General features: G+C 45.2%; 1 protein-coding gene across 2 annotated transcripts in view; it reads right to left on the reverse strand.

Annotated features, from left to right (window-relative positions):
- llgl1 (LLGL1, scribble cell polarity complex component) overlaps positions 1 to 20,731 on the reverse strand; it is a 34,628-nt gene that overhangs the window by 7,382 nt on the left and 6,515 nt on the right. For both annotated transcript variants that reach the window (XM_022763942.1, XM_022763943.1), the window contains exons 3-12: positions 10,612 to 10,693; positions 10,345 to 10,505; positions 9,872 to 10,018; positions 7,531 to 7,693; positions 7,184 to 7,319; positions 6,838 to 6,892; positions 6,275 to 6,429; positions 5,952 to 6,172; positions 3,727 to 3,794; positions 2,414 to 2,588 (exon numbers count right to left, since the gene is read on the reverse strand). In XM_022763942.1, the coding sequence (XP_022619663.1) occupies positions 2,414 to 2,588; positions 3,727 to 3,794; positions 5,952 to 6,172; positions 6,275 to 6,429; positions 6,838 to 6,892; positions 7,184 to 7,319; positions 7,531 to 7,693; positions 9,872 to 10,018; positions 10,345 to 10,505; positions 10,612 to 10,693 (1,363 nt within the window). The remainder of the gene's footprint in view (positions 1 to 2,413; positions 2,589 to 3,726; positions 3,795 to 5,951; positions 6,173 to 6,274; positions 6,430 to 6,837; positions 6,893 to 7,183; positions 7,320 to 7,530; positions 7,694 to 9,871; positions 10,019 to 10,344; positions 10,506 to 10,611; positions 10,694 to 20,731) is intronic.

Below are 20,731 nucleotides of genomic sequence, written 5' to 3' on the forward strand. Positions count from 1 at the left end.
GAGTGGGCTGATTGGTCTGGTTTTCATTACAGAGGAGAGAGAAAAAGGAAAGGCTCTTCATTCCCATATGAAGCCACATTCCTGAACATGCAGCTCCGTTACCACAGGATACATGTGGAAAGGTGGGTGGGGGTGGTGTGTGTGTTGTGGTTTGTGTGTGTGCGTGTGTGGTGTGGTGTGTGGTGTGTGTGTGTGTGTGTGTTGTGTGTGTGTGTGTGGTGGGGGGTGAAAGAGTGAATAGGAAGAAAAGACGGGAGTAAAGGAAACAGGCCTAAGAGTGTGTGTGTGTGTGTGTGTGTGTGTGTGTGTGTGTGGTGTGTGTGTGTTGTGTTGACACTAATGGTCGGCATTAATGATCCAGCTGATGCTGCTCTCCGACCAAACACTCAGTTCATTTTAAATATTCATTCGCTTCACGACCCGTCTTCCATTTCCTGTCGGCATCTACCGAGCGCGGACTCCCGCCGCCCGGCGCAGAGTCACTTCATTTAAATGTAATTCTGCACAGAAAAACAAGAGCGTTAAAAAACAGACTGCGGTCCTGGAGAAGTGGAGTTTTGAACAGGAACAATGGGGGCGGGGTCCGTCTGAAAACCCAAAACACATGAAAGCATTCAGATGGGAAAATTAGGCCACAGATTGTAGCGTTTACAGGACCGAGTGTGTGTAAGAGACACAGCGCCAATCTTTAACCCTCTTATCCCCGCTTCCTTTCCTCCTCACGCCTCCTCGGCTCTCACCTTCCTGAAGGGAGGGCCACTCCTCCTCCTGCTGCATGTCGGGGTCGTCGCCGGGTCCTGAGGGTCGTCGCCGGGGTCGCAGTCGGTGTGGAAGACATTGGCTGTGCTGAGTTTGTACAGCGGCGTGAGGGCAACACCTGACGCATCCCAGAAGCGAACGGTGCCGTCTCGTGTCTGTGAGACGCACAGGACGTAAAGAGACACTCAGACAAAATCACCACGACGACCTGAATGTGTTTTAGTGGAAAATCACTCAGGAATGTGCAAATCTTTTTATTTCTCTCAAAAACAAACTACGAAAGACAAAGTTTAGTTTTTGTTTATACAGAAAACAAAAGCAAATGAAGAAAGAAGAGTTTCCCTGTTGGGGTTAATACATTCTGCAAAGTAAATTTCACCAAACTTCACTTTTTAAAAATAAATCAAAGCCTCTTGAAAAAATTATTGCAACTTTATTTGCAACAAAAAAATTAAACGCTAGATTATTTGATCTCTCCCGTCTTCTCCCATCATCCATCTGAGCAGCTGCTGAATGAGCAGCTGCAAGACGCGCGTTTCTCTTTCTCAACTCTTCACTCCTTCACAAAACTGTGTTCAGTCTCATTCTGGATTATTGATCTGATCAGATTCAGTTCAGGCAGATCAATGTCAACACGTCCGTCTGAAGCTCTCCTCTACTGCAGCCCCCCCCCCTTCCCCCTTCCCCTCATACATACTCAGCAAAACATGTGCATTAATCTGTCAGTCACACACACACACACACACACACACACACACACAGAGTAGGAATTCCAACAGAATCCCCTCTCGCATGGGAGCTGTGTCTTGGCAAAACAAGGAGTAGGAGAAGTTGGTCTCACACACACACACACACACACACACACACACACACACACACACACACACACACACACACACACACACACACACACACACACACAGAGTGGGCTGATTGGTCTGGTTTTCATTACAGAGGAGAGAGAAAAAGGAAAGGCTCTTCATCCCATATGAAGCCACATTCCTGAACATGCAGCTCCGTTACCACAGGATACATGTGGAAAGGTGGGTGGGGGTGTGTGTGTGTGTGTGGTGTGTGTGTGCGTGTGTGTGTGGTGTGTGGTGTGTGTGTGTGTGTGTGTGGTGTGTGTGTGTGTGGTGGGGGGTGAAAGAGTGAATAGGAAGAAAAGACGGGAGTAAAGGGAAACAGGCCTAAGAGGTGTGTGTGTGTGTGTGTGTGTGTGTGTGTGTGTGTGTGTGTGTGTGTGTGTGTTGACACTAATGGTCGGCATTAATGATCCCAGCTGATGCTGCTCTCCGACCAAACACTCAGTTCATTTAAATATTCATTCGCTTCACGACCCGTCTTCCATTTCCTGTCGGCATCTACCGAGGCCGGACTCCCGCCGCCCGGCGCAGAGTCACTTCATTTAAATGTAATTCTGCACAGAAAACAAGAGCGTTAAAAAACAGACTGCGGTTCCTGGAGAAGTGGAGTTTGAACAGGAACAATGGGGCGGGTCCGTCTGAAAACCCAAAACACATGAAAGCATTCAGATGGGAAAATTAGGCCACAGATGTAGCGTTACAGGACCGAGTGTGTGTAGGAGACACAGCCCGATCTTTAACCCTCTTATCCCCGCTTCCTTTCCTCCTCACGCCTCCTCGGCTCTCACCTTCCTGAAGGGAGGCCACTCCTCCTCCTGCTGCATGTCGGGGTCGTCGCCGGGGTCCTGAGGGTCGTCGCCGGGGTCGCAGTCGGTGTGGAAGACATTGGCTGTGCTGAGTTTGTACAGCGGCGTGAGGGCAACACCTGACGCATCCCAGAAGCGAACGGTGCCGTCCTCGTGTCTGTGAGACGCACAGGACGTAAAGAGACACTCAGACAAAATCACCACGACGACCTGAATGTGTTTTAGTGGAAAATCACTCAGGAATGTGCAAATCTTTTATTTCTCTCAAAAACAAACTACGAAAGACAAAGTTTAGTTTTGTTTATACAGAAAACAAAAGCAAATGAAGAAAGAAGAGTTTCCCTGTTGGGTTTAATACATTCTGCAAAGTAAATTTCACCAAACTTCACTTTTTAAAAATAAATAAAAGCCTCTTGAAAAAATTTATTGCAACTTTATTTGCAACAAAATTAAACGTAGATTATTTGCATGTTAATTAAAATAAAACTCAGAGACGAGGCGCTTTCTTCTGCCTCTGTAACGTCTTTCTACCGGGACACCGCTCGTCTTCATCTTTCAGCAGGTGTTTTAGAGCCGCTGCCGTTTTGTGCCACAGACTCCTCCCACTCAGCTGCATGTCTGAGGTGCTGGAATAAATTAGTCGTGCTGCTGCGTTCAGAGAACCATGGAACGGCTTCCAGACGACGGAGGAGACACTGCAGCGTTTCTTTTCTGCTCCCATGTTGATATTTCACTTGTGTCTTGACTCGTGTTGCTACATAATGAAGTTAAAGTGAAATTCGATTTTCATTCTTATAAACCATGAGTTCTGATTAATCTATAAAATCGATTTATCGTCCGGCTCTGGTGTGTGTGTGTGTGTGTGTGTGTGTGTGTGTGTGTGTGTGTGACGGTGACAGTTTCCACAGCTGAGAATCAATCCGATCGTTTCCGCCTCTGGTGAGTGTCGGCGCCACTTCTGCCAAATATCTGGAGAAAGATTCTGCCAGTTGTTCCAGGATTTTCTTACCGTCATGACAATGCTGACAAATTCTGGTTTCGGTATCTGGAAGTCGCATGTGGATCCAGATTTATCCAGTATTTTCATGTGGTTCGGATCAGAAATGAAACCAAAAAAAAAAAAAGAAAAGAAAAGCTAAAACTAAAACTTTTAGTCGCTTCACTGGGATCAGATCTGAGCCAGAGTTGTGTCATGAAGAAAAAAGGAAGACAGCTGTATGCATCTGCAGTGTGGACGTAGCCTGTGAGTGTTTAAGTGTTAATGTGTGTGTGTGTGTGTGTGTGTGTGTACATACCCTGTCAACAGCAGCTCTTGTTGTTTGGGTGGAGGTGCCAGGTTTTTCCCTCCACATATGGGCCAGCTCTGCACAGACACAGAGAAACTTCATCACAGTCAAATAAAAAAAATTATGAAAAGCTGCAGGAGAAAAAAAATAAATAAAAAAATTCAAAAATTGAACTTGACAGAACAACAACATATTTTCTAACCCTTTCAATTTTCACCATGACCCCATCTCAAAATGTAGTAACCCTGACACACAGACACTGACACCACCGCTGCTGCTGTTTCAGTGCCAGTCTCTCTGGTTTGGCTTCGCTCAGACAGACGCAGCCGTGATTTACGAGCACACCAGCTGTGCATCTGTGTGTGTGTGTGTGTGTGTGTGTGTGTTAGTTTAATCTGCCACTGATCAAACAGCTGATCTGAGCTACAAAGACTCTGCAAAGCCTTTAACTGCCTACACCTGCTCTTAAAGTTCACACACAGCAGCAGCAGCAGGCTGACGGTCACACTCCTGCCGGTTTCCTCGGAGCTGAGCGGCTGCCAGCGCCTGAGCTCAGATCAACAAGCACCGTGAGTAACAACGTCCATTCAACCGCTTATTACCCATTTAAACTGCTCTCCGGTCTCGATACGACACCTGACAGGCATGTGGTAGAAAGGGTTACATCTACGTCATGAGGGACCAGTAGCAGTGCTGGGTTTACCTGCTGCATGTCCTCTCTGGGAACAAGGGAACAGATAATGTTTCATGCTTCCTTCCAGAGACAGACACTGTGGACACACCTGTCACCTGTCCAGTGAGCTGCACACTCATACCTGCTACCTGTGGTGTCTAAAAGTTTTTTAGAAGCTGAAAAATCCAACAAATCCAAATAAAACACTGCAGCTTGAATCTGTGAGCGTGCTGGTTGTACGTACGTGAACACTGGCGAGTGCCGGCGGCCATATTTAAAACATGGGAGATTTAAGAAAAGAAATCCAAGAGGGAAGATCAAGGAATAAAAGCTCTTCTCCTGGACTCCCTCACCTGAGTCTTAGATTCAGATTAATCTTTTCTCCCTTAATTATTTATTATTCAGTCGTACACATTTGTTTTTGTCAATTTTCACTTCATGTAAATATTTAATTTACTTGTTTTTATTTCTCTCTTTATTTTTCTTTCACATCATATGTTTTTATAAATGTGAACGTATAAACGAGCGCCGCGGCGACAGTTCGCTGTGTGTGTGATTTTCTTTGACTCACTGAAACATATTTGAAAATAAAATCAATGAAAAGCGTGAACGCTCTGCTTAAGGTGTCCTCAGGTTAAGCTGCTTACATGCATCCTTGATTCGCTGTAAATGAACATCCCCACCGCCATGAATAAACCAATTTACAGAATAATCCTGTTCTGCAGCGTCCTGCCAGCAGCTGCAGCTCCACCAGTAACTCGGCCTCAGACCAAGAAAGAGCAGAAATCAACTCTAATGCACAGAGAAGGAACTTTTCCGTGACGCCAAAAGAATGTGTGAGAAACAAAAAGATCAAAAGCAACAAAACAAAAGCACATTTTCTCCTCTTTTTTCCTCAATGCGGGAGTTCACTGAACATATTTCTACACTATTCAGCGTCATCTACGTTTTCCAGTCTCTGCAACAAAGTCCACGACGTATAAAAACATGGAGACGCTCTGAATATTGTGTTTGGACACACAAGATTTCACAGTGGCCAAAAGTTCCACAAAAAGCAGCAAAGTGTTGCATCTAATAAAGATTTCACAAGCTCTGAGAAAACAGCCAACTGGGGATTTTCTAGGATTTATGAGTTGACAGAAGAACAATTTACTGGAATAATTCAGAGTATTTAAAATATTGTTAAAGAGCACTGACAGCCGCACAATCGAAGTCGAGTTTTAAAACTAGAACCGCCTCCTCGCGGTCGTATCCCTCCGCCACACACAGACTAGTTCCCTGTTACATCTGTTTATCCAGAGTCAGAGACAATATGAACCTTTGGTGTGAAACTTTGTCCTAAAAAAGTTTCCTGAGGTCACCGTGACCTTTGACCCCCAAAACCTAATCAGTTCACTCTTGTGTTCTAGTGAATGTTTGCTCCAAAATTGAATCGAGTCCATGAGAACGGGACGTATGGACGACCTGAAAACAAAGAGGATTAATGAGTCACCACCCACTTGTTGTGCGTGCGTGTGTTTCCTGTTTAACTGTACTGCGCAGACGGCGCCCTGCCTCTCACCCTGTGCGTGTGCTGCAGGCCCTGCTGTGCTTTGCCGGCGTTCACCAGCCTCTCCCACAGTTTCGGCGGGACGCTGGAGATGTGGCAGGAGCAGGTGATGGCGGAGGAGTGGAGGGGAGCCAGGTAAGGCGTCGGCAGAGACGGCCACCCGGGGGTCTGGAGGTCGATTACAACCAGCTCCTCCTCCAGTAACACTACCAACGCCGACGGGTCGTCAAACTCTGTGAGGACAAGAGACGGGACAGAAAATGTGATGACGTTCCTGAAAACGTCTTCAAATCAACGAATCGATGGAGACGCATCAGGCCCCCTCTCCCCCCCACCTTTCTCCTGCTCCGTGCTGTGGACCGTGAAGAAGTCAATGACTCGCGATGTGAAGTCGAGAGTGACGTGGTCTTTGTCCTGCTGAACGGTCAGACAGTGGCGGTCGCCGTAGCTGGCTCTGGGCATCCCGCCGCTGTACAACAGCACCGGAGAACTGCAGCGAAGGAACACACAAAAGCATTTCATCCATCAATCATCTGAGTTTCCAGGACGAGTGGGGACGTTTTCTACATCTGCAAATGAGCTTTTATTTTGAATTTTAAAAATAAGAGAGAAATCTATACTACAAAAAACCTGAGTGAAATCCAGATCATAAAAACATTTACTGAACAAAGACTGTTGTTTTTATCTTTTTCAGTAATCAACATTTTCAACTAGAGAAAACAGTAATCTTTTTTCATTCACAGGGACAAAAAGAAAAGAAAGATGAAAAGCAGAAGAATAAAAAGGAAGGAGGAGTAAAAAATGTTCTGGCGCTGAGACCCGAGACGCCCAGTCTGACTGCAGGAATCACATGTTCTCACACAGGAAAAATGTCACGACACGAGGCTTCAGCTCTCACCCCGTCTCTGCTGTCCGGTACAGGATCTTGCTGATGGCCTTGCAGGGAAATGGACCTGGGACAGACGACCATGAAGAGTGAGTAACAATGATAATAATAATAAAAACACACACACAAACACATATATATTTTTTTGTGTGTGTGTGGATCCTCTTGTAGTGGACAGACCCCCCCCCTTAACCATGACCCTAACTGTCACCATGACAACGAGCCCCAGTGAGTCACAATTTGTCATCAGACATGGTTCATTTTGCCATCGTGAAACAGAACCATCACCTCCACCAGACCTGTGTGTGTGTGTGTGTGTGTGTGTGTGTGTATGTGTGTGTGTTTGTGTGTTTCTCACCATATGGGATGGTGGATGACACTGGCTGGTGATTGTAGGTGTTGCCATTGGTAACAGGCCAAACAGAGTAGCCCCCATCGTTATGGGAACTGACAAACAAGCTTCCAGAGCGTTCCCACACCAGACTCTCCAGCTGCTGCAAAGGGGGGGGAGGGGGGGTTAACACACACACACACACACACACACACACACACGCGCACACACACACACACACAACAATGTTAACTTGGTAACTCGCTGACACCGGAAGGAGTTGTAACTGCAGTGACATTAAAATCAAGCGCACCTCTCACAGTTACTTGAGTTATTTGTGAACTAAACCTCAGGTGAGTAAACAAACAAACTACCTGTTTGCCCAGGAAGAGCTGGTCGGCGTGACGAGCGCTCAGATCCCATAGGACCACCAGGCCTCGGCTGTAGCCAATCAGAATCTTCCCTGACTGTTGAGGATGTTCCTGAAGCGACTCCACGGGCCCCAAGGACTTGCCACATCTGTAGTCATCTGGCAGGCTGGACAAAAGAATAAATAAATAAAACATATAAACAACGTGTTTCACATCACAACTCCCAGAACAATCTCCGCTGTTTTCACCCTCTTGACACCGAGCAAAGAGATTATTTGGCCCAAATGCTGAGAAATTGAAGCCCAGATTTTTTTTAAATTCTTGTGAAAACAAACCTTTACTGATGTGGAGGAATTGTTTTGGTGCTTGAAATGTGTTCAACAAAGTCTTAGTAGAATAGCAGATAAATGTTTAATAAATGCCTAAAATGAAAAGTCTTGTTTCTCTAACCAAATTTTAGAGGCCTGCTTCGGGGCTTTCTAGCTCCGCCTGTGAGTCACGTACGATCTCACAGGAATATGAAACAGAAAGCGGAGAGTCTACTGATTCTAACAACGTTTAAACCATGTTTCTACTCTGTACTATCGCAGAGATATTCATGGAAACATCCGTCGACCGCAGAGGGTTAAACTTGTTATCGACTGGGGCTTGAGGGAAAAAACTGGAGGAGTCCCAGATCCGAAGCCTCCTGTTCTTTTACACCAAAACATCAAGCGTTCAAACTTACGTATAACACAATCAACACAAAGTGCAAACCCTCTGTGTCACCCTCTGTATGTACAGCAGACTGCTCACACTCCAACAACAACAACAACAACAACAACAACAACAGTAACATAGAGCTGGAGCTTCTGAACGAGACATTCCTCTGAGGCAGCAGAGGAATGTGGAGCAGGACACACCCGCGAGATGTCAGAGGATTCCCTGAGCGACGGACAGAAGACGAGAGGAGGGAGGGAGAGGACAGAGGAGGGAAGACAAGGAAGCAGCAGAGACGCAGAAAAAGACGTGAAAACAAACAAACAAATAAACAAACAAAGAAGGGAGGGAGGGGCAGTGAAGCACTGCAGCTTCCTAGGCTCTTAGCTGTGGATGAGGCAGAACCATCGCAAAAGAGATAGGACAGGCACACACACACACACACACACACACACACACACACACACACACAGACAGACTTCCGACTGCTTTGGTGGGGTTCACTGAGGAAGCTCCTCTCTCCGGAAGCACAGAGGCAGAAACATTCCCGACAAAGCTTTCCATTGTCTCCGTCGCTGCGTTCACAAGTATTTTTAGGGAATTCAGCATCCTGCTACAGAGTCCCGGTGATGAGCCTCTGTGTGCGTGTGCATGTGTGTGTGCATGTGTGTGTGTATGTGTGTGCACAACGGAGAAACAGCTGAAACACTTCCCCAACCGGAACACCGCGTTTTGGCAGCCGGTACAAAGCCTCACTGTCTAAAAACTACCCTCCTTTGCACGCACACACATGCACACACGCACACGCATACACACACACACACACACACACACACACACACACACTCTTATCAGGGCCCTCGTTAGGCCTCAGTTCTGCCCACTTCCCTAAACAAGCCTAGTTAATGAGGGGTTTGGCCGCGCAGTGAGACAGTCACACAGCAGAATAAAAAAGAAACAACACCAGCTCTGTGATTCGCTGCCAGAGCATCAACACAGGAATGCAGCAGCAAAGACGGTTGGAGCATGAAAAAAAACAAACGACGTTTCTAGTATGTAGAGGGTGGACATAATAAAACCACCATCAAAAGTCTTTGATGCAGTGGTGGGGGTCTGTGTGTGAAGTGTCCCCCGCCACATCATGTAAGTTTATTAAGCTCATGCAGCTTTTTGTGTGAGGTAAAAACTTTGTTCTGAACCTTAAAGGGATAGTTCGGGTTTATTTGAGTGAGGTCGTCATATGTAGTCGGGAAGTTACCTGTTCAGAGCGACATACCTGACTTCCCTCCCGCCAAAAAGAAACAAGGAGCGGTTTATAAAACTGGCCGTGATCGCTGGAAACAAATGCATCGCTTCATCATGGAAAAGTGAAAATGTTCATCCCCTTTTTATCCTTTTTTAATCATTATTTATTTTATTTTAATTTAATTTTCACTCCTCTGGTTTCTGTAACTTCGTAATGGCTCCTGTGTGCTGGGGGGTTGGGCTGATTGGCCTTAAGGGATTACTTTAACATGTTAATAGTTATTTATTAATTTTAATTTAATTAATTAATCTTATAGCTCTGTAATTTGGAAAATTCAATCAATAAATCATTAAAAAAGAAAGAAAAAAAAGAAATAAGGAATTGATGCTGCAGTCTCACCTCTGCATGACCTGATCCTGGAGCAGCGTCTGGTTGTCTTTCAGTGAGAGGCAGGGCAACTGCAGGAAGTACACGCCCCCTCCCTCCGTTCCGATGCAGAGCAGGTCACATGACCGCAGCAAGAGGAGGACGGTCACCCGAGTGGCACTGGGAGGAAGACGAGCAAGAGGAGGAGGAGGAGGAGGAGGAGGAGAGGAGGAGAAGGAGGGGGAGGAGGAGGAGGAGGAGGGGGAAGAGGAGCAAGAGGAAGAGGAGGGGGAGGAGGAGGAGCGAGCATGTTAATGACGAATAACTCTGACACGCATAATCATAAGACTCGCCAATGTGCCGCCAGATTGAGAGAGGGGGTGGGACTAAGAGAGGGGTGGGACTAAGAGAGGGGGTGGGACTGTCTTCTGAAATTCCAAAATTCCTCTAAAAGACAAAAACAATAACAGCAGCATGTAAAACAGGACAAACAGCCTCTCGTTCACCTGCAGCTCTCGATGCCAGGTCTTCCTGGGAGGCTGTAGTTGCCCACTTCCTGGAGGGAGACCACGCCCTCTTTCTTAACTCCTCCCACCTCTCTGGGAGCACCCGCCACCAGCTCCCACAGGTAAATCGTGTTGTCATCCAGCAGTGACAGCAGGCGGCCCTATGACACAGCCAGTCAGACATTATCACACATCAGTTTCACCACCATTATCATACATATATATATATACATATATATGTTGTTTTTACACTGTCATGGAGCTCACCTGTCCAGGCAGGAAGTGGATCTGTGTCACTGCGGTGGTGTCTTTGTGTAGTCCTGTGAACTCCACACCTGGGGCCCCATAACTGGAGGATCCCGTCAAGGAAATACACAGCATGGCCGACGTTTTACATTCCAGTCCATAGGATGTATTATTGACATTCATCATCATTCATTCTTGTTACATCTTATGTCTTGTCTTGTTATGTTACATTATCTTATGTTACGTCACGTCACTTCATGTCTTGTTATCATTCTCTTTGTTTTTATCTTGCGTCACCAATAAAAGTAAAAAACACTCCCATCATGGTTTAAAAATATGCATTCCTGGTAGTGCCACAGACTTTGGTCAAAAGGTGCCGAGTGAACGGCAGATGTTATTTCTGGCTCTGTCTCCTCCAGACAGGCACACACTGTACAACACAATCTGCACAGTGTTGACAGAGTAACATCTTAAAGCATCCTTCCTCTCCTCAAGGCGTTTGCTTTCAGTGTGACGGAGCTCGGCTCTGAGCACAGTCACAAACTGGTTATTCTGAGCTGTTACAACCAGAACAAACATACTGGTTAGGTCTAATAGTAGGGGGAGAAATCACAACACTATAACAAAGCTCATAGCAATTACCGACAGCAGATGACGCAGATGCTGAAAACCCACCGCTGTGTAAGTGTGAGTGGGTATAATCAGCGGCAATCTTCACAGAGCTCTTCCTTTGTTCGCTCAGTAAATGAAGCCGCGCTGATAAAAAGAAAGACTACTCACAAGAACTGTGACGCCATGCACACAACTGGGCTAAATTGGGCTAAACTGTGAATTAGCACACACCCGCTAGCAGCAGCTACACACACACACACACATACACACACACACACACAGAGACACACACACACTTGTGAGCAATACCGACACACTGGAGCACACTGCTTACATAAGCCTGTAGGAATGTGGATTAAAAATGCAGAAAAATAAGAGGAAATGTGCGAGTTCTCATGTTTGTATACGACTGTGTACAGAGCTGCTTTTCTCTTTTCCTGCAACGATTGTCTTATATGAGAAACAAACTAAATATTATATGTAGATAAATGTCCTCTTTTCATTTGGATTCATGTTTTTACTCTATCAGCTTTTTCTTTCCCGGGGAGAACTGTCTCCAGATCCAGTTATTTTCAATTCTACCATCCTCTTGTTTTCTTCCCGGCTTCGTCCCTCAGTTCTGTGCAATACGCAGGAAATCAGTGTTATTCCTCCTGCATCAGTCAATTTAACCTTTCTTCTCCTCAACTTTAAATCCCCGTTTGCTCGTTCCCTCCCTTGTCCCGATCCCCCCGAGGCCTGGCCGAGTGTTATAACAGCATTCCTCCCGTGTTGTCACTTCCTGTCCCTGGGTTTTTATTCGCTGCAATAACACATGCCTCAGACAGCTGGAGGTGGAGGTGTGAGAGGAACATTCACTCATGGGTCATAAACCACAAGTCCAGATAACGGGAGAGGCGGAGAGACCGGGACAGATAAGTGCAAGACGAACGAAATCAGGAAGGAATAGTTTGACATTTTGGGAAAATATACTTTGTGTTTTGTTTTTGCTGAGAGTTAGATTAGAAGATTAGCTTATCTTAGCTTAGCATAAAGACTGGCTTTGCTCTGTGTAAAGGTAACAAAACTCACTCACCACCATCTCTAAAACTCAACAATTAACACGTCACATCTTAATCCTTACGAATACCAACTTTAAAAACAAGTCAACGTGCAGTTTTACACTGAGCTGTGCCAAGAACTTGTTAGTTATGGTTGTTGTTTTTGTCCTGATGTGCAGGTTTTGCTGGACAGAGATATAAGCGAGCCATTTCCAGTCTTTCTGCAAAGCTAAGCTAACTGGCTGCTAGTATCGATCTTCTCATCTAAAACTCAGCAGGAGCATAAATTAGCATATTTCCAGGCAGGTCTGATATTACGATATAGATCATGTGACAATAAAAAAAACCGTCTACTGCTTCATATGATGCTCTATTGTTTATTTCATTGTGTCGCAAATCACACTCTTCACGGCAACACTGTTCGGCTTTTGGACGCCACTTTGAGTTCTTCTGCGTGACACGGATGCAGGCGAGGAATTTGCATAAAGGCAAACAAACATGGAGGACGGCAAACGTGGCAAAGACAACAGGTAAAATCTTATTTCATTGTAGATCTCAACAATTCCTATATCAGAGCGAAACTGCAACTACAAAATATTAGCGATAATATCTGGGCTTTTTTAATCTTTATTGATTTTGCCTAGAAAATAATTTTGCAGCGACAATGCTTTATTTTTCAAGCTATTGTGAGCTTTTATTCTGAAAAGTTTTGGAAGGAAGTTCCAAAGGTTCTATCGCTCGCTTGACAAGTAAAGTAAATCAGTCAAACGTAGAATATGTGACTGTGAGTGGACGAGCTCACAAACATCCGAGAGAAGCGCCACAGCAGAGGGAAGGTAGGAATCACAACTTCCTGCCAGGACTTTCAGAATAAAATCAGAGTGGAAACAGAATTCAGATGATGAGCGAGATGGTGGATTGAGATTCTACCCAGAAGGATGATCATATGATCTTTTTTTTTTTTTACCAGCGCCACAAATGAAAAGTAACAAAGTAAATTAAAGTTGAATTTTTATCAATATCTTAAATTAGCCTTTGATTATGTTCTGGCCCCTGCTGTGTGCTGTGTTACAATCAAGACGACAGACACCAGAGAAAAGCGAGTCGTGCCGTGAAACTGTTTAAATGCTCCGGAGATAAACGTGAGAAAACTGTCAGGAAAGAGAGTGAACAGAGAGAATCGGAGCAGAGTGTAAAAAGATCAGAGCGACTGAGAGCAGATGGACAGCGGCGGTTTGTGTCTGTATCCCAGCGATGTGACGGTGACCACAGCTCATTCATCACAGATCTATACCCACAAATTAAAGCTGGCCGTGCCAAGAAAGAGTGCGAAGAAAGCTGTCAGCACGTGGGGAAAAAAAATCAGACCACTAATGACTATTTAAGACTGTGTCAGGGCCGTGACACTTGGCTGGTCTGTAGCACCTCTGACAAGAACCAGGCCGCTAACCAGCTCCGATTTCAGACCGTGTCGTTCCACAGAATCCCAAATAAATACGTCTGACAGGCAGGAGAACAGATGTGCAGCAACGCAGAGGTTTTATTAAAACGTGAGAGGGAAGAAAAAATTAAATGTGCACGATGAGGAGAAACCTAAAGGCTCAAAATGTGGCACATGGTTCACAGATGACACACACACACACACACACACACACATTTCCTGGTCCTGGTGATGTCAGAGGACAGCTGGTGGAGGGATTCCCGGTGATGATGTCATCACCTCCTCACTGGGGACTGTGTGTGTGTGTGTGTGTGTGTGTGTGTGTGTGTGTGTGTGTGTGTGTGTGTGTGTGTGTGTGTGTGTCACCTCTGAAATAAGCTCCCTCCCCCATCTGCTCATTTGGCAATATTACAGGTCCTCTTTAGTAGTGGGCAGATAATAAATGTGCCCCCCCCCATAAACTTGGGTGAGTGTAGTTAAATTTGTCAGCTAGCCAAAGAACAATCAACAAAGTAATCACTGTTAAAATCACAAAAGGTTTCAGTTTCCTCATTTTCTCATAGAGACCAGTGAATAAAATGCTGACTGAGTGATGACAGCGACTGTTCCCAGATCACCACGTTCACCATCTTAGCTTAGCATGCTAACATTAGCTAATTAACTAACTAAGCTAATTAACACAGTAGAGTTGAGGGTGATGGGACAGTCATTACTTCAGCAGGTATTTAGTCATAAACTAAAGTATTGGACAAATGAAAAGTTATTGTAATTCATTCTGAGAGGAGGGTGGGGGATGGGGGCTACGTAAGGCTACGTCCACACTACTACTTTTTAGTTTTAAAACTCATCTTTTCTGCTACGTTTCCTCCTCCCGTCCACACGACTCGAGCACCGAAAACTGAGACTTTTGGAAACCCGTTTTATTTTGAAAACTCTGTGGTTGTGTTTTATTTTGAAAACTCTGCGGTTGTGTTGTAGTCTGGACAGAAACTGAGACCTCTGTAAATGATGAAGACACACCCACGGTCTCTCCTGATTGGCTCTCATCAGCCTGGACTACCAGTGGTGAATACAACATGATGATGAATGACAGAGTTACTGACCTTGTTGTCTGTTGTTCACTTACACTCTCTGATGATGTGCTACAACTGTCTCTGCTGCTCCTCCTTCAGAGGCTTTACTGCAGAGGAGACAATCTACTTCCTGTTTACACCGGCTCACACACGCTCAGTGCAGGTGATTGCTCAGTAATGTGTGTTTTCAGGTGTGTTTGTGTGGACGGAGATTGTTTTCGTTTCAAAACGCTGTTTTAAAATGAAAACATAGTCGAGTGGATGTAGAGTAACATCTTTAACTGGGTGACTGCCTCTTCCCCTCCTTAGTTATTCTGATTACACTCCTCAAACATCAAGGACTGATGAATCTGCCATTTCAACAACACGCCACATAAAAATATGTTTAAGTTCAAGATGTGGATTTAAAAAACAAGAATGACAGATGAAAGAAGCTGCTGCAAACTCTCAGGGTGCCTTGATAGAAACATCAGAGGCATCTTCCACATGCACACACACGCACACACACACACGCACACACACACACACACACACACACACACACACACACACACACACACACACACAGCTACAAACACTGAATCAAAAGCCTCCTCTCCATCTCATTATGAAATGAAAGCAATAAGATGAAGTGAGACACACATTGACGTGACGCCTAAGTTTCTTCAGTTAAGAAAAGGTTTAAATTCACAGAACGACTCCATGTATATGTAGTTATTCTCCCATACATGCACTCACTTCAACTTTAACTTTAACCTTTAGTTTTCTGTCACTTAAAGTGTCCAAATATCACTCGACCAGTAAAAGCAATAACTAATTTCTGTGGCTGTAATATTAATCACTGATACAGTGTGATTAAGTGAAGGGTATTTTTTAAACTTTTTTATCCATTTTATGCAATTTAAAGGAAAAATAAGTCTGTTCAGTACATGTGACATTGTAGGACAAAAACATAAGATCATTATTTTGTTTCTAAGCACTTTATATTACTGAGAACCTGTTAAAAAAACATTATGCATGTAAAGGACATTAAATAATTTAAAGATAAATCATCTTCATGATTGTGATAAATATTCTTATTTTGTGTATTTTAAAATTGTCCTGTTGGAAATTCTTACATGTCATTGACCCATTTACAAGTTTTGAAATAAATGTTCAGGATGTTTCTTAAAAAGTGACATTAAAAGGTTCAGAAAATAAAAAACAGGAGCGACCTGTTGAACGACGCACTGGTTTAACAGCTGATCTGTGCAAGGAAACCATTCATCACTCTGTGAGTTCTGAGCCTATAACACACAAAGATCTGCTACTTTGCTCACCAGACAATCCTGAAACGCACACAATGGAGGCCTACAGTAACTCATAATCACTGTCTCACACACTCTCACACACACACTCACACACACACACACACACAAGTGCAATTGCCCGGTGATGCAGAGAGCGAGCGTTAGCAAGGATAAAGCGATTTCACGGTCTGAATACAGACAAACAGAAGGCATTGTCCTCCATGCGGACACACAGACAACGGCCAGCACACCCTCTAACACACACACAGACACACACACACACACACACACACACACACTCTCTAACACACACACACAACGAACATGACAGAAGATAGAGGTGGACAGGAAGTAAAGATGGATCGCTAAACGTTAAAAAAAAACGAGTTTAAAATGCTTTAAACTTCTGAGGAATCATCTGTTAGCATTTTCTCCAACTCCCTTTCCTCCATAAACACACACACACACACACACACACACACACACACACACACACAGTTACAAAGTCTTCAGACGTCTGGCAAGAGTCCGTCTGCAACATGACAAGCCAAACAGCTCCACCCACACACTAGAGAAACAATCCCGTCTCATTTACATCCTCCCCCCTCAGCGAGAACCTCTCCACCTCCCTCACTCCCATCTCTGTCCCCCTCGCTCAACCTGGATATACACGACTGTCGAGTCAGCAACAACGCACCAAAACACTCCAGCAGAGCACGAACCTCTGCAACAAACGTTCACAGTCCCCAGAGGATGAAGTGACTGAACGGGGGAACTCACCACCTGTGCTGCTCCTTTTACAGTGCACCATCGACTATTATGAGTAACGTCATGGACTGAAAAGGTTAGGAGGAACAGGAAGTAGAAGAGGTTGAGATTCCCACAAGGCAACGTTTCCTCAAGCGCCAACATGAGGTTGAACTATCAGAGACTACGTCCACATTACTTTTCGTTTTGAAAACGCCGTTTTAAACCGAAAAACGAGCGACCGTGGGTGTCTACGTCATCATTTGCAAAGGTCTCAGTTTCCGTCTGCCCATACGACAACACAACCCCAGAGTTTTCAAAATAAAACACAACCCCAGAGTTTTCAAAATAAAACACAACCCCAGAGTTTTCAAAATAAAAACAGGGTCAGCAGCGTTTCCGAATGTCTCCTTTTTGGTGCTTGAAAACGCCGGAGTTGTGTGGACGTCGCCGTGGCAACTACTGAGTGAACTGCCATGATGTTTGGTCCAGACACCCGTGTCTTCCTCAGGATGAAGTGTAATAACGTAAGTGACCCTTCGTCACCGAATACGTGCAAAGCTAATGACACTCCCAACAGCCGCAGCTGTACTCACCAGCATTTAGTACCAATTAGCAAATGTTAGCATGCTAACACACTGGCAAACATGGTAAACATTGCATTTTGGGATTGGTAGCATACAGTTTTTTAAATTCACTGTGGATTTTATTTTCTCCATTTAGAATTCAGACACTCAAATGCACTAAATATTAAATATGGAGAGATTTCAGAGCCGCACTGTGAGCATGTTAGCATTTAGCTCAAAGTACCAAGTTAGCGCCACAATTACTCTTCATCTTTTCCTCCTTTTCTCTTGTTTAATTCAGTCGCCCAGCTCCACTCTTTCTACACTGCGACTGCGACTCGCCAGTTCAGATGAATGTTTTCTTTTCGGTTCCTAAACTCTCTCATTCAACAACCGATCCACTCCGACTCGGCGAGACCCCCCACCCTCATCCCGACAGACACATCCCTTCAACTTAATGCCAACTGAGCAGGCAAGTGTGTGTGTCCATTCATCTGTAAGTCTGTATAGGTGTGTGTGTGTGTGTGTGTGTGTGTGGGGGGGGGGGGCCGGCATGGACCAAAGAGAGGGAAAGAGGAGGGTGAAGAGGGTGTGGAAGACAGAACAGAATAGAGAGGGAGGGGGGGGTTTAAAGGTCCTGCGATTCATCAGGAATATCAATGAGGAACGAGTTCAAACAGAGGAAAACAAAAAGAGACGGACAGGAGAGAAACAAAACAAAAACAAGATCGGAGGAGAGAGGAAAGAGAGAATAAAACGAGTGGGAAGAGCAAAATACTTAATATGGCAGAATAAGTGGAGAGTGGGCAGCGTGTGGGGGAGAGGAGAGGTGAAGGGTGGGAGGAATGAATCGCAGTGAGTTGTTCGTAACCACGCTGTTAAATCCTGACTTACAGATTCATTCAACACAAACAGGAAGAAAAAAGAAAAGACTGCAGCTTATATAACGTGTGATATTTTGTAGTAGTCCACAAATAAAACGAACCACAGTGTGTGCAGCTGAGCGTGAAAACAACTTATTGTGACAATGAAAAAAAGCTCAAAAGCGGCAGGAAAAGCTGGAGCGCAATCGAAAGGGGAAACGAAACATGGGGGAATTTACTGTTTTCACCACAAACTACAAAAATTTTGTTGACTTCGAGGACGGATAAACAATTCAAGATCCCCACACGGTAAGCTAAAGCAGCTGTCACAGTCGGCTCAGGGCACGGGTCAAGAAACTGAGGAGGCGAAAAGAAGAAACTTAACTCAGTGTTTGTCTCTGCAAAAAAGAGCCACATCGTGACCGTGTGAATTTCAGTCCAGAATCAGACGGAAACCGAACGACGTCGGCGAACACGTCGACCTCAGTAACTACGAGACTGTGAAGAAACAGAAGAAGAGTCTGATGTTACTGACAAACACAGTCCAGCACCTGCAACTGGTCGAGAGATAAGATCCAGTGAATTAGTACAACACAGGGTGTGTGTGTGTGTGTGTGTGTGTGTGTGTCCAACAGGATGTCAGACAGACAGAGGGAGAGCTGACAGCTGGAGCACACCCACAAACACACTGATCAAAAGCTATGCAGTGTGAGTGTGAGTGTGAGTGTGAGTGTGAGTGTGTGTGTGTGTGTGTGTGTGTAAATATTAGCTTGTTCCTCTGGCTGTTGGATCGTCGATACTGAAGCTTCATGGTCACAAAGTTTCAGTGCGATTCAGCACGTACTGGATTGTCCAGAGAAAATCACAGCCCACAGTTTCATACTGTTTTAGACAACAGAGTGTGTGTGTGTGTGTGTGTGTGTGTGTACAGTAAGAAGTATTTTTTACCCATAACTGACACATCTCTACCAACACACTGAGTGTGCTGAGCTGCAGACTTTTAAAACCCTCCAGTCTGCAAGCACTTCTCATCCCAGGCAACTGCGCTGGTTGTCGTGGAAACCAATTCAAAAGCTCCCTTTATTAAGACTCGACTCAGCAACAAAGCTCTTACTCACCCACTCTGCACACACACACACACACACACACACACACACACACACACACACACACACACAGGGAGGGAGGGTTAACCCAGGGCAACGCAACATGCATTCCATGACAGGAGACAGACTCTTCGAGATCGCACCCCCCCCCCCCCCCCCCCCACACACACACACACACACATGATCTCTGTCGACACACACACACACACACACAAAAGCTCCACACCACATTGTCCCCTTCCCTCTGCTGAGCCCCAGTCTGTGGTCGAAGCAGAAACTCTCAGGACGTAATACGACTCTGCCTTTATAAACATGCCGAGAGCGAGAGAGAGAGAGAGAGAGAGAGAGAGAGAGGGAGAGAGAGGGAGAGAGAGAGAGAGAGAGAGAGAGAGAGAGACAGAGACAGAGAGAGAGACAGAGAGAGACAGAGAGAGAGAGACAGACAGAGAGAGACAGAGAGAGAGAGAAAGAGAGAGAGACAGAGAGAGAGACAGAGACAGAGAGAGAGACAGAGAGAGAGAGAGAGAGACAGAGAGAGAGACAGAGACAGAGAGAGAGAGAGACAGAGAGAGAGACAGAGAGAGAGAGAGAGAGAACATGTGAACAAGAGGAGCAGAAATCATGCCGACACTAAAAACAGTAGTTCAGACACACACAAAAAAACGACGCACATTTTGCAATTTTCCGCTCCTCCTTTGTAAATGAGTCAATAAACTCGACGCACACTGAACAGCAGAGCTCAGGCGTCAGTGTGTGAGAGTCCAACCACACATCTGGCCACACCACAGGCTGGAAGAGTGTGTGTGTGTGTGTGTGTGTGTGTGTGTGTGTGTGTGTGTATTACAGAACAAGCAGGTATGTTGGCAAGCTCCTCTAGGTCAAACCCAAGTCAGTCAGTCTGTGAGATTATCAGGGAATGTGGACACACACACACACACACACACACACACACACACACACACACACACACACACTCGTTGAAAATGAAGGCCGTCGCTTCGACTGATTTTCAGAACAAAAACTATCGAGGCTCCAACATCAGAGCTGAAACTATTGATTGATTGGTTGATTAATGTTCAACAAACAATTAATCAGTTCAGAAACACTTCTACTAAACACTTCCTGCTTCCTGCTTCTCACACAAGAGGATTCGCTGCTCGTCTGATGTCACTGTAAACACAAACAAACAAACCTGAAGAGGACAAAAAAGTAAAAAAACATTAAACATCACTTTGTGCTTGTGACGTAAAGCGATCAACGTGTGAAACCAGATGCTGCGTTCAGGTACATCCTCAGTCTAAACTGTGCAGATATCCCCCTCGGGAGTTTTCACGCTGACTTTCCAGAAACTGCAGCAGCAGCTGGGACCTTGTTAAAATGAAGCACGACTGCGGTACCAGTCGT

Source organism: Seriola dumerili, unplaced genomic scaffold, assembly GCF_002260705.1.
Source record: "Seriola dumerili isolate Sdu_G_001 unplaced genomic scaffold, Sdu_1.0 BDQW01000505.1, whole genome shotgun sequence".
In the NCBI taxonomy this organism is placed as follows: Eukaryota; Metazoa; Chordata; class Actinopteri; order Carangiformes; family Carangidae; genus Seriola; species Seriola dumerili.